The sequence below is a fragment of the Acipenser ruthenus genome, chromosome 3 (assembly GCF_902713425.1).
Source record: "Acipenser ruthenus chromosome 3, fAciRut3.2 maternal haplotype, whole genome shotgun sequence".
Classification (NCBI taxonomy): Eukaryota; Metazoa; Chordata; class Actinopteri; order Acipenseriformes; family Acipenseridae; genus Acipenser; species Acipenser ruthenus.
The window spans coordinates 103,181,344-103,196,706 of NC_081191.1; the positions used below are offsets into that span (position 1 = coordinate 103,181,344).

General features: G+C 37.8%; 1 protein-coding gene across 3 annotated transcripts in view; it reads right to left on the bottom strand.

The window, feature by feature from the left end:
• The window catches only part of LOC117435222 (RNA-binding Raly-like protein), a 172,045-nt gene that overhangs the window by 74,853 nt on the left and 81,829 nt on the right, over window positions 1-15,363 (bottom strand). For 2 of the 3 annotated variants that reach the window (XM_059020309.1, XM_059020299.1), the window contains exon 3: window positions 11,563-11,628. The exons of the other annotated variant lie outside the window; for it this stretch is intronic. In XM_059020309.1, coding sequence (XP_058876292.1) covers window positions 11,563-11,628 — 66 coding nt within the window. The remainder of the gene's footprint in view (window positions 1-11,562; window positions 11,629-15,363) is intronic. 3 annotated transcript variants of the gene reach the window in all.

The following is a 15,363-nucleotide window of genomic DNA, read 5'->3' on the forward strand; positions in this document are numbered from 1 at the left end:
GGGTGTTCTTGGTGTTACTGTGTGTACATTTAAATGCGTGTCTAGTTAAAAATCATAGGCAAATACAATCACAAAAATATGATTAGTCTTTTCTATATAGAGTGTACTCTATATAGACTCTATATACTGTACCATGGGATACAGTAATTAAACATTGCTCACAAATTGACAGAATAATGTTAATTTGTCTGGGAAGATTTTTTTTTTCTTTCAAAAGGAAAAGAAACCAAACAATTAATGGTCAATAAATATGTGTATGTTGTCATTTCCTTTGCAAACTCCATGTAGTAGCCTATTAATAATGCCACGACAACACATAAATACAAAGCACAATACCATGACCCAGTTTCTAGATTAATGCTCATTATATTGCTGAAAAAAGATTTTGAACTATTTAATAATTTGGTCATAAACACATTCCTTACTGGTGATCTTTCCCTCCAAATGCATCAGTCATGATCCTGTTGTTGAGCAGTGACCCCCTTGCAAACCTGCACACCTACAGAGCACTGTCTATGAGCAGGTTGCAAAAATAAAGTTGCTTCATTCAGAAAGGCTGGCACATAAAGAAATGCTGCCTGTATATTTCAAACGGGCATTTCATTTTCAAGTAGAAAAGTAGCAATTGAATAAATTCAGTATCTTATTACAGTATACTATAACAGTAAGGTTTATATACAAGATAACAGGCTAAATTCAGTACAAACAAACACTTAAGTATATTTCTCATGAATAAACCTTGTGTTGCAAAGCATATAGACACCTTCATATACTTTTCTGCTAACGTTTGGAGAGGATTGTAGTTTCTCAATATACGGACATGCCCATCAGATAATATGCAACTGAAGGTCAGCGAAAAGCAAAGAAAAGGGTTAGATTTGGTACAGAGATATTTAACAGCACATTTAATCCTTATATTTGGTATTGAGAAAAATATGCAAAATGTTCCTCGAGATTTAAGGGAATGGCATTAATCTTAGAAACAAATGCTTCACCTGGCTAGAAACAAATGCTTCACCTGGCTAGAAACAAATGCTTCACCTGGCTAGAAACAAATGCTTCACCTGGCTAGAAACAAATGCTTCACCTGGCTAGAAACAAATGCTTCACCTGGCTCCAGAGATTATTAGTCAAGTGAGCACTACTTGGATGTCACAAAAGGGAGCAGCATTATTCTGGAAAGGACAGGTAAGGATGACACTGATTATCTTATTTAGGGGTGGTAGTGAGTATTAACAGCCACAATAGAAATTGCATTACTGCAAGTGTAGCATGCAGTAATATCAAATCTTTCTTCTGGACACAGTTGGCTTTACTCAGTCAGTGAGTCTTCTGACTGTGTTCTATCGCTGTCACAGCAGAATCCGTTACAGCTTTATTTATAGCAGTACTCTCTAACACGTAGCCACTGCTGTTTTCTGACACTGCTTTACAAACGTTCCTAATATTTTCAAAAAAAGCAGGTTTAATTTTGCAATGTATAATATGCTATTGTAAGAACATAAGAAGAACATAAGAAAGTTTACAAACGAGAGGATGCCATTCGGCCCATCTTGCTTGTTTGGTTGTTAGTAGCTTTTTGATCCCAGAATCTCATCAAGCAGCTTCTTGAAGGATCCCAGGGTGTCGGCTTCAACAACATTACTGGGGAGTTGGTTCCAGACATTGAAATACTACAAAGAGTTGCTGTACAATGCCACTCTAAGTCACAATAATATGTATCATTATAATGAAAAATAGGATGACACAGACAAGATTGGAACATCTTGCTTTTACACTATCTGGAGGCACTAGATTTAATGTGTGAAGAAAACAAAGGTATTGCATGACATTTTCAATTGATGGAATTGCATTTCTGTATGTTTCCGTACAGGCCTAATCTATCCAATATCACAAATAAAAAACAAATATTTGCTATTTTAGAGATTTTCGTTCTTCTTCTCAGTCTTCTTCTCACCAAATCAAGGTCTTATCATGGCCGGTGCTAGTGGGGGAGTGGGAGGGGGGGGGGGGGAAGTTCAGATCACACATTGAGATGAAAAAATCTCTGACAAATCATAATAAAAGTAATATTAAACTATAATATGAGTTCTTTCTGGAAAATGTCAAAGGTTATATATTTTTTACAAATGAGTAACAGTAATACCCCCCATTAGCAACCCCCTCTGCAGGGTCCGGTTTCCTCACAGGATGTCACCGGTCTTTGCTGGTGATTCCTGAGGGAGCATTGAATTGTATCTGGCGCTCATGCTGTTACACAGACAGAACCGACAGGGATCTTTTCTCTTCATCACACTACAGCGGATCTTACTGCCCAGGCGCCTAGTGAGCTCAAGAGCTCAAGTGTCCACCTGCAGGGCTGGCCTTTGTCCTCCAGAGGCCGGACGCTTGGTAGTGGGAGTGCCCACAGACCTTCACTTCTCCTGAGATGTTGTGGGGAATTCCTGCGGTGAGGGAACATAATTTGACACCCTAAATTGGGGAGAAAATCAGAGGTAAAATAATTGAGCGCTCTTCTTGAAAATGCATCCCAGGGACTTTCACAGTTAAAATTGAAAAGATTACCAATAATCTTGTGGGTATAATAAGTTCCACTTGTAACATGGTACAACTGAATACGTGCTGCTTTCACAATCGACACTGATATTTTCAAATAGAGTATTTTTGAGAACATGGCAGGTAAATATGATGGGAAATCAATAGCAAGGTCATTGTACCATTTAGAATGCTGGTTACATAACCCTGCAATAATGAAGTCAATTCCTCCAATGCCAACAGTAGCTTTTTGCATTTCTGCCACAAAAGTGTTATTTTTGCTTGTCCACAATCACAATTGACCTATAAGATTATAGAAAACAGATGTGTACCGAATATGAAAGCAATATCTGAAAGCATTTGTACCAAGTAATCTAGCTGTCAGAGGTACAAAATTGGGTAGTCAAAATATCATGTTGTCATTATTGTAGTAAACCTTTCTGGCAATGGAATTAATGAAATGACTAGGAATAAGTTTAATTGTACAGAATTTTCAAACTATTTTTATTACGGGGTGGGGGGTGGGGGGTGGGGGGGGGCAAAAATACAATAAACAAATAAAAAAACTCATTGTACACTCATAAAGCAGCTGCCAGTATTTTAGTTATTTCTTGAAACAAATATATAAAGATATCTTTTCTTAAACATGCTTTTATACAGCTCAGTGTCAGAATATGCTCTATATTTCAAGATGATCTGTGCACTTCTACATACACAACTGGTATGTAATACGAGGGGATGTTGGTTAATTATTACACTCCACCTTCACTTATTAATACAATTTGGATGGCTTAAGTTTTTAATTTTAGGTCTAAATAACTACATACATTTGTAACACTTTAAAATAATGGCTGCAAATTCATATAATGTAGATTTCAATATAGTTTTTTGTCTGTTATTTTGTTTTTATTTGTGAAGAATTTTCTTTATAAAAATGTTCATAAATGAATAATGAATTCAAGGTGAAAACCACAGGTACACTATAGCAGTGCATGCATTGAAATTCATCTTAATGTGTGTCAATTTTTTATTTATTTTTACTGTAACCCATAGCACTATCAACATGTTAAGAGAATTATAAATCCATTTTATGATATTTGCAGTAAGTCTGTGTGTTTCTAAATTATTTTAAAGACTAAATAAACAGACATAGGGGTTTAGAAATGTTAGGGCAGCTTTATTAGATCGTCCTTGATCTGTGTCTCTAGCCTATCCACACACAATGCTCGTTATAAATCCAATATTATTATCAGCTTGTATAGTTCTTATCGAGGCCACTTGCTGGTAGATGCTGTAATTATTATTTCCTAATACCTCACTGAATTTTTAAGCCACAAACTGCAGTGTCTTTTGAGAATATGATACAGTTTGCATTATATGGAGACATTTTATATCAATAAAAATGATATATGCATTTTTTTAATTAGTAGCTGAGTAGCTGAAGGAGGCAGTGTGGTCCAGTGGTTAAAGTCCAGGGCTTGTAACCAGAAGGTTACTGGTTCAAATCCCACCTCTGCTACTGACTGACTCACTGTGTGACCCTGAGCAAGTCACTTAACCTCCTTGTGCTCCTTCCTGCGGATGAGATGTTAAATCAATGTCCTATTGTAAGTGTCTCTGCATATAATGCACAGTTCACAGCCTACCTCTGTAAAGTGCTTTGTGATGGCGGTCCACTATGAAAGGTGCTATATAATGATATTATTATTATATTATAATTATTTCCATGTATATATTGATACAGATGGTAAACAGCAGTTCATGTAACATCAATCTGTTTTGCATTTTATTGAAACCATACATCCTTAAAATGCTACACTGGAATGCTTGTAGTTTGTAATTTAGTAGTTAGCAGGCATATCAATCCTAATAATGACTGGGTCAGGGTTAGTTACTGATGTTCTCTATTGATTACACATGTCACAGGTTAGACATTTCCACCAGCATTTGATTTGAACATTGTGTGACCCCTCGCCCCAATAGCAACATTACATAAAGGTTTCTGCTTATTTCTAATGTTAAATATTAATAGAGAAACTTTCTATTACCGGAATCAATTTAATATGAAGCCCATTTTACTGCAAAATGTCTCTCTGCTGAGAGTACACTATGTGTTAGCTAGCTCTCGTAAATAATACAGCACCATTTACATAAGAGAGTGCTTTAGGACTATTCACACCATCTTCTCTGCTGCTGCACTTTATTATTTTATTCATGACTAGATTCTAAAATTTTACATTGCTTCCATGACCCATATCATCTTGATCTGTTTCTCATCAAAAACAATACCCTTTTATTTTCTTTATGTAATTGAGGGAATTAGTTGGATCAAAGGCCACTCGTTAAAACAGCAATTATGTAAAATAATTGGCAAATGTCAAAGTGATTACTTCAGAGACAGTTGAATGAGTTGTGCCAACATGACTAACAAAGATACAGTAGAGGAATGCCTACATTAAAGTACAGTGCCGAGCTTCAAATGCCATTTACACAGCTTTTAACTAAAACTGTGCGAGTCTGGCAAACCTGCCCATCAAAAACGTTCACCAAGTTCACACTGGCCCAGCGAGATCAATTTTAAAAAAATATGGGGGGCTCATCAGTTACAACTGACTTTCACAACTCAAACACAACATGAGTTATCCAACGGCACTGTTTGCATACGTTTGCTCATAACCCCTCGTCTTTGTTTTTTCATTCTGAATGTTTCTAAATTATTTTGCTCTAATATTAAGGTGTTGTGTGGAAGGGTGGTGGGCAATTCACTGACACAAGGAGACAGTACTTTATTTGTAACGCCGCTCAGGTGCACTGATTTATTTCCACCAGTAAAGGGCTCTGTTGTCTGGCCTGGATACTGACAACAGTAACCAGAACCACGGTGTTACCAATACTGGTACCTAGGCAAAGGCACAACAAGTGCTCGTAAGTAATAATGAAAACCAAAGGCGAAAGAAAAAGGGAAAATAAAACACAGTAATAAAACTACAAACAAAAGTGCTGCTTACGCAGTGCCCCCACTGCCGCTAAGCCGGTCAGAACGGGCCTCCTACTTATGGTCAGTTACCCTATACACTGGGGTGGCCAGAGTTCCCCGTACAACTAAACACGTCCCCTCGGGTACGTAATTATTTTATTTTATTTTTTTCTCTTTAAATTATTTTAAGGCAGGCTGTTTTCCCCAGTCAGGCTTGCCTCGTTCTTTTTTTAAAACTGACGTCTTCCGTCAGTGTCACTGTGTTCCCAAACACGGCCTCCCGAGTGCACAACCACACCCTCTTCCCCACCTCTCCGTGTCATCGCCATGACCGACAGGCAGATCCTACAAGACTGCTGCCCTCTACCTGCAGTCCCAAGCATGTCAGATAGTCAGTCCAGATCCCCCCTGTTACATGTTGTTTTATTTTTTATATTGCTCATCTTTTTGAAGGTTTATATGGGATGCTATCCTGGTTATGGGAATTCATGTGTTATTGTGACCTTTTAACTATTTTGAATCCATCTGCTTCATGGTATTATTTGTTTAAATTCATTTGTAAACTAAAAATAATTTCAACTGCATAAATAATTTTATAGAAAATTGACAAGTCAGTAGCAAGTTGAAAACTCTCACTTACTGTTTTTTTTTAAAGCACAATTTGCAAAAGCAAGCTATTGAATAATATTAGAATGTTAAAATGTGCATACTGTAACAGTGCGTCAAAAATTTTACAAGCAAAATAAGGTATTCCTAAAACCTTTACACTTCTGACTTCTTTACATTCTACGTTCTAAAAAAGACATGATTTCCATTACATGAGAGTAGATGTTAAAACTTCATGCTGATTTGAACTCGGCTCTCGCCAAGAGAGCCGAGTTCAAATCAGCATATGTGATCCATCTGTGTCTCCATCCATTTGCGTTTCCTTCCATATGATGATGTAGATATCCTTCTGCCTGGTTTTGATGGCTGAAGTGTAATGCTGTCTCCAGGGATCAGCTTATTTTGCCTCCCCAGCGCATCAGCACTCACAACGGCTGCGATGCTGGCTCCGGGGATCAACCGCAGTGCGGTCTTCCCAGCGCATCAGCATGACAACCGTCTGGATTGAGCTAAGTAGGGTACATCTCTGGGGTCTTCAAGTGGGCACCTTCCATCCTCTGTGTTTCGTCGACTAGCTCACGACACCTCAAGAGGGCTCGACGGTGATTCTGGCGTCCCAGAATCACCCCCCTCCGTCCCCCACTCAGCTCAGCCCAGCTTACTTACCCGTACATCAGCGTTTCTTTCTTTCTATTGTGTTTGAGATCCCCAACCAGAATCTTTCCGTCTCAACCACAGCCAGCTGGTGCTCCTCTCTGCTGCTTCAGATAAGTTCTTCACTGTGCGATGCAACTCTTGGCCACTGAATCCGACATCTCTGAGAAACCGGGTTGTGGAGCATGCCACAAATCCTCGACAACCCACCTCCACTGGGTAAACCCGGACTCTCCACCCTCGCTGTTCCGCTTCAGCAGCTAGTTGAGCATACTGTAGTTTCTTACTCTCATACGCCTCACCTATAGCATCCTCCCATGGCACTGATAACTACCAGGTGAACAAGGCATGCTGATCCAGACCACAAGACAATATCTGGTCAAAGGTTAGTGGTGGCAATCTCAGGTGGAAAAATAAGCCGTTGACCAACATCTGCCAGCATTTTCCAGTCTCTAGCAGCTTCCAGTTGTCCTGGGCGAGACTTGGTTTGAACACCTTTTCTTGATGGTTGCTCTCCTCGGCGGAGGAATGTTGTCTTTTGTGTGTATTGTTTTGATGGTCATGTTATGCTTGTCTTCCAATGCTAAGGCCAAACATCGCAGCACCTGGTCATGGTGCCAAGTAAACCGTCCTTGGCTAAGAGACACCTTACATCCTGTCAAAATGTGCCTTAATGTTGCAGGTGATGAATACAAAGGACATGAGTGGTCCTCTCCAGTAAGGAAGCATATTCTGTAGCACTGAAAACCTTTTCTTGAGATATTGTTACATTATACTCATCATCACTGTGAAAATGCCTGAAGCTAATCAGGTTATGAAGCAATTCTCATTTGAAATAAACGTGAAGATGCATCTGCAGTCTCTGATGAAGAAATGATTATCCCTCTGTGCCCTTTTTATACTCAGCAGGAAATCTGTCTACATTTGGCAACGATAATAACTATGGTATGCCTTTTTCCATCTTATTCTATGAATACAATCTTTCAACCGGGTCTATGCATTTCACATTGTTACTCTAGATAAGTTTCACTTTTCTGTTTTCTGTTGCACTTTGAGTATATCCATGCAGAACAGATAATAGAAAAAAATGAAAGAATATAAATAACATGAGAAAATCCTTCATTTCCAAAACTATGTTGTCACATGATCCATGACTTAAATAAGCTGAGTGAGAGTTATGTGAAACAATTCAACAAAAATCATGGCAAAGTAGAAGAATCAGGGGCATGATAGTGGGTCCCATGGAGCCGACTCAACCCTCATCACAACTGTTTTCACTCAAACAATGTGCCGGGAGTCCGGGACCTACACAATCCTACTATTAAGAGCATTGTCTCTGTGTAGTAACAAACAGCAACCAAAAGATAGCATCAATACTGGAAAGCCACTGCTTATACTGTTCATACTGTACAATTCATTTTCACAACACCAACAAAAGCCAAGTGTATAAAATCAACAAACCAAAAAATGATCAGAAACAGAACACTCTTCTTTGAGCACAATACATGTGAATAAATAAAGATAATCAGCCTAATCATCTTGGAAGATGTGAAAAAAGTGATTATGAAAATCTGTTCCCTTTCTACTAAAAAATCAAGTGTATTTTGGGGGTGATCATTTATTTTTTTTATTTTTTAATAAAACAAACCTACCTGATTGAGACAATGAGCAGGAAAAGACAAGGACTTGGTTGTGATTTTGCTTTGCTGTTAATGCAATGTCACTTTGCTGTTGATGTGTGATGGTAGTCCTAGAATCTTTCTGTCCATCATTTGGTGACTGCTCCTGCCAAGTTTCTTTGCTCCTGCAGTCATTATATTTATTATAATTTGCATTATTTTGGCAACTGACTTTATAATCACCATGTGTGTCTGTGCAGATAAGTTCCTCATTGTAAATGGTTTTGATCAGTTTTCTAATCACTTTGCCTTGAATCTCTCATGCAGAAATGAATATGATTAAATACTATGAAGAAATTGTCTGCTTCCATTTCATTAATTCAATAATAAATGTTAGGATTATGGTTAATGATCAGTCATACTTAATTTACCAGTTAATTTTGGATAACAAAAGGCTAAACCAAGTGAAGAATGAAAATCATTCAATGCATTTTACTATTACTGATGAAATCAGAACTAAAGTGAAGTGCACTTATGGAAGTATATTGTATGAAATCTTCCATGCAGAAATCCCTGGTCTTAACTGCAAGCAGAAGAAACAAGGCAGCCTCACAGGAACAAGTAAGTAAAGTAAATGATCATCTTCCATTATTATGTGTTAAGATAAATAATCATTTGAAAAATAAATGGGATAACCACAGCCTGCTTGGGCTCTGTAAAAACACTGTCATTGAATTATCATGCACAGCAGCTCATTCAACTACAAACACCTCATCTATTAGCTTTGAATTAGAGTGTAATAATAGAGCAATTCTGCATGTGTGTTTACCGTGTGTGAGCTTTAACAGTGATCCAATCTCAAAGTCTACTTGCTCAAGACCTGTTTTTATAGCAGTCTTACTGGCATACAACAGGAGTTTGATCGATGGCTCTATTTTTAAACCAAAAGCCTTGCCTTTTAGCAAGGACAAACTAAACATAGACACAAGTCCTGCCTTATGGATAACTGGTTTACTTGTTTGGAAAACTACAAATTTTAATTCAGAGTAAATCCATCGTGTTCAACTCTCAGATCCTGAAACTGCTACAGATTTACTGTGAGCAGGATGTGTCTGGAGAGTTGTCAGGTTTCAGACTGGTCTTGAGGCCGCCTCAAGAATCTGTGCAGCAGAGCTTGATGTCTAAATGAATTCTCTATAACCACCATCTTACCTGATGCCTTGTTAGCCTGATCTCCTTTGGTGCTCAGAGACTGCATCTAATTTAGACCTGCATGCAGTGAAGTTGTACAAACCACAAATGTAATAACTGACCACAAATGTAATAACCACCTGCCCACAAATGTAAAATCTCCCACAAATGTAATAACCACCTGCCCACAAATGTAACAATCTCACCCACACATGTAATAACCACCTGCCCACAAATGTAATATCTTCCACACATGTAATAACCACCTTCCCACAAATGTAATAATCTCAACCACAAATGTAATAACCACCGGCCCACAAATGTAATAATCTTACCCACAAATGTAATAACCACCTGCCCACAAATGCAATAATCACCTGCCCACAAATGTAATAATCTTACCCACAAATGTAATAACCACCTGACCACAAATGTAATAATCTCACCCACAAATGTAATAACCACCTACCCACAAATGTAATATCATCCACAAATGTAATAACCACCTGCCCACAAATGTAATAATTTCACCCACAAATGTAATAACCACCTGCCCACAAATGTAATAACCACCTGACCACAAATGTAATAATCTCACCCACAAATATAATAACCACCTATTCACATATATAATGTCTCCCACAAATGTTGCATCCATGATAATGCCAGTGAATTACTTAGTACATATTTATTTATGTATTTAAATAACAGTTTAACTTATAATTAATAGTATTCATTACTGCCGGTTTTGGATATAAAGATGCCATCCCCCAATAATGACTGCCCAATGATTAAAGTATATACACTTGTAGTTAATAATGGCACATGTTTTTTTTGTAATAAATAATAACTGAAAGTTGGTAGATGGGTATAACATTTTTGGGAAAGAGTATTACATTTGTGTGCAGTTATTACATTTGTGGACAAGTGGTTATTACATTTGTGGGAAGTTATTACACTTGTGGTTTGTACAAAGTGTGAATGCTTATGAATTAGGGAAAGCACAGGGAACAGTGTAGTCACTTTGGAGACTCATTTCTGGGGTTAGTTCAAAGAAGTGAAGGGAAAACTGCATCAATACATTTTCTAAGGATCATTTAATAGTAAGGTTAGAAGAACATATTTTATATAGCAACAATTCCCTTAGTTTACTCCAGTTTATATTGATAAAAACATAAAAGCATAGCAAATCATTGTAAGGCATCAGCAAGCATGGTAAATAACACAGAAGAACAGAATGGTAAAAAAATATATATATATATTAAATCACAGTATTACTAATCATGTATATTAGATTTCTTATTTTGAATGACATTTTTTTTTAATCCCTCTGAAGTGCTAATAAACCCTGCATTTCATGCTTCAGTGTTGTCAAATAACTGTGATTCAATAGTAGGCCAGTTCAGTTGAAAGTTGCATATGTAGTGTGCATAAAATGTATATTCTAATGGAATTAGTGACATTTCAAATACCAGGTGCTGACTAAAATGATAAAATGGTTTCTAGTTTTTAATTTGCACCAAACCTAATAGCATATGTCCTGTTGTAAGTGACTTGGCATATAACGCACAGTTCACAACCTACCTCTGTAAAACACTTTGTGATGGTGGTCCACTATGGAAGGCACTATATAAAAATACAGATATTATTATTATTATTATTATTATTATTATTATTATTATTATTATTATTATTATTATTATTGATCTATATTTGTGGTTTACTATTGAATACATGTATCAAGCTGAACAGTTTATCACTGTAACTTTTAAAATGTATGTCAGGATTTAATATTTATCAGAACTAAAATATACATATATAAATATATTTAGCATGGCTCTGTATTGTTTTTTTGCCTGTAAAGGATATCTTAACACTGTAACAAGTATGTATTTGGTTTGATGGCTACTCTTCTAGTGAAATCATATGACAAAAATATGTGTTACTTACAGTCTATTATTGTTATTAGGTTAGACTTACCTTTAAAAAAGCATGCATTCCTAGGGGTATCAGAGACTCTCAAAGCAGGGACAGGTAAGGATGTGTCTGAAACAAGCGCACATTAATAAGCAAATTACTAATAATGTGCTACCTTTGCACTTCTGAAAGCACTACAGCAGGGGAAACAAATTAGTGCTGATATCTTCTTACAAAACTTGCAGTTTTAATAGACTGTAAAAGATGCAACAAATACACACAGGTATAGCAGGTTAAAGTAAAAAAAAATACAACTAAATACTACAGACTGATTAAATAAATCTGTATTAATCCTTAATGGGGAAATAAAAATGCACAATAACATCAATATTGTTTGTTGCTAACTTGTAAAGAAGCATTTATTTAGCAATACATGCGTAATGAACACAAATAAAACCTTTTGTAGAATGTTCCCATTCATTTGCTGTAAAAAAAGCAATGCTACATTTTATATAGTCTAAGGAAAATGTAGATTCGGGAGCCTATTTTGAAGCAATTGCAAAGCCTAAGGCAAATTGTCATTGAAGAATGAAATAATTATAGTGGTACAAGAAAAAACAAGGAATTACAGCAAATAATAACTCGGCTTTGCCTTTGCTAGTTTTATATAACAGCTGTTCTATTCCTCTCAGAAAATGTATCATTGCATTGCCTTAAAATTGGGCCCACTGGTGTGTTAAATTATTTTTTACTTTTAGTAACACTGTATTTGGAAAGTGATGAATACAGCAAAGAACAATGAAATCAACAAATCGCTATTTAATAACTTGTATTATTTAGGTGTCACATTTCTGTAACCTAACCAAATTTTTTTCAAAATGGAAAACAAACAATACACACACACACATACAGTACTGTGCAAAAGTTTTAGGCATGTGTGAAAAAATGCTGTAAAGTAAGAATGCTTTCAAAAATAGACATGTTAATAGTTTATATTTATCAATTAACAAAATGCAAAGTGAGTGAACAGAAGAAAAATCTACATCAAATCAATATTTGGCGTGACCATCCTTTGCCTTCAAAACAGCATCAATTCTTCTAGGTACACTTGCACACAGTTTTTGAAGGAACTCGGCAGGTAGGTTGGCCCAAACATCTTGGAGAACTAACCACAGTTCTTCTGTGGATTTAGGCAGCCTCAGTTGCTTCTCTCTCTTCATGTAATCCCAGACAGACTCGATGATGTTGAGATCAGGGCTCTGTGGGGGCCATACCATCACTTCCAGGACTCCTTGTACTTCTTTACGCTGAAGATAGTTCTTAATGACTTTCGCTGTATGTTTGGGGTCGTTGTCATGCTGCAGAATAAATTTGGGGCCAATCAGATGCCTCCCTGATGGTATTGCATGATGGATAAGTATCTGCCTGTACTTCTCAGCATTGAGGAGACCATTAATTCTGACCAAATCCCCAACTCCATTTGCAGAAATGCAGCCCCAAACTTGCAAGGAACCTCCACCATGCTTCACTGTTGCCTGCAGACACTCATTCGTGTACCGCTCTCCAGCCCTTCGGCGAACAAACTGCCTTCTGCTACAGCCAAATATTTCAAATTTTGACTCATCAGTCCAGAGCGCCTGCTGCCATTTTTCTGCACCCCAGTTCCTGTGTTTTCGTGCATAGTTGAGTCGCTTGGCCTTGTTTCCATGTCGGAGGTATGGCTTTTTGACCGCAAGTCTTCCATGAAGGCCACTTCTGACCAGACTTCTCCGGACAGTAGATGGGTGTACCAGGGTCCCACTGTTTTCTGCCAATTCTGAGCTGATGGCACTGCTGGACATCTTCCGATTGCGAAGGGAAGTAAGCATGATGTGTCTTTCATCTGCTGCAGTAAGTTTCCTTGGCTGACCACTGCGTCTACGGTCCTCAACGTTGCCCGTTTCTTTGTGCTTCTTCAAAAGAGCTTGGACAGCACATCTGGAAACCCCTGTCTGCCTTGAAATTTCTGCCTGGGAGAGACCTTGCTGATGCAGTATAACTACCTTGTGTCTTGTTGCTGTGCTCAGTCTTGCCATGGTGTATGACTTTTGACAGTAAACTGTCTTCAGCAACCTCACCTTGTTAGCTGAGTTTGGCTGTTCCTCACCCAGTTTTATTCCTCCTACACAGCTGTTTCTGTTTCAGTTAATGATTGTGTTTCAACCTACATATTGAATTGATGATCATTAGCACCTGTTTGGTATAATTGTTTAATCATACACCTGACTATATGCCTACAAAATCCCTGACTTTGTGCAAGTGTACCTAGAAGAATTGATGCTGTTTTGAAGGCAAAGGGTGGTCACACCAAATATGGATTTGATTTAGATTTTTCTTCTGTTCAATCGCTTTGCATTTAGTTAATTGATAAATATAATCTATTAACATGTCTATTTTTGAAAGCATTCTTACTTTACAGCATTTTTTCACACCTGCCTAAAACTTTTGCACAGTACTGTATATATACACACACACATACAATACAGCATTATAAACTCTTATAAATTTATGAACATTGCTAAACTAATGTTGTATCCTCAAGATACTTCCTCAAGGTAAATGTACTAAGATGGGCCAGTTGCAGCGCAAACGTACCGCAATTTGCATTTTCGTTGCGACAATTCGAAAGTATACATTTTGTCGTATGTACTAAGAAAAAATATGTTAATGTAAAGAACCGCAATATACTAATTTAAATATTTGTTGTGTCTTCTTAGCGAGATCTCTAGCATTATATATTTCGAGAGTTGTGCGACATTGTTCAAATAATTTGCGGGAGTTGAGTTGTGGTTTGCTGCAGCAGAGGGTGCCCGAAGGATAACGTCTATACATGCAAGGGTGCAAGAATCAAAATAGTGTTGTTTTGTTAAATGTAAACATCATCTGAACAATGCATTCTGTTCCATCTTCATTTTACCTATTTTTATGCTTATATATATATATATATATATATATATATATATATATATATATATATATATATATATACATACACACTGTATAGGAAAGGCAGTTTCATTGTCACTGTTTATCAGCTACCCTTAATACTACTAATACTGAAAGTGGCAGCCCATTATTTTTAACCATCTCAACTAAATCGCTGACACAGGCATTCTGTTAAGAACAGAAATCGCCGGCAGCTTTAGTATAGCTCATAATAGCATTTGATTATTGCAGGTTATATCAAAAACAAGTTTGATGCCTTCCCACACTTATATTTTATGATTGGAGGAATTAATTTGGTATTGGAAAGGCACATATGTACCTCGCTGATCGCAGTTACCGGGTGTCCTGGCGTGGCTCACCCTCTGCCTCTTGCTCTGTTTCGACAGGTGTCCCCCAAGGCTCAGTCCTGGGACCCCTCCTGTTTTTTCTCTACACCTGCCCCCTGGGTCCTCTCATCTCCTCCCATGGCTTCTCATATCATTTCTATGCTGATGATGCCCAGATTTTCCTCTCCTTTCCCCCCTCTGACTCCGACATGTCCTCCTTCTCAAACTGCCTCTCGGCCATCTCCTCCTGTATGCACTTGCTTTATCTCAAAGTCAGACATCCTTTTCTCCCCCCTTTCCTCCCCCTATCTCTCTATCTCTGTTCCTCTTGAATCCACAGCCCTCTCTCCCTCTGCATCCACCAAGCATCTCGATGCCGCCTTCGACCCCTTCCTCTCTTACTCTCAGCACATCTCTACTCTGGCACGCTCCTGTCGTTTCTTCCTCGGCAACATAAGCAGAATTCGCCCCTTCCTCACTGACTACTCCACGCAGCTTCCAGTTCAGGCCCTGGTACTGTCCCACCTTGACTCCTGCAACCCCCTCCTGGCCG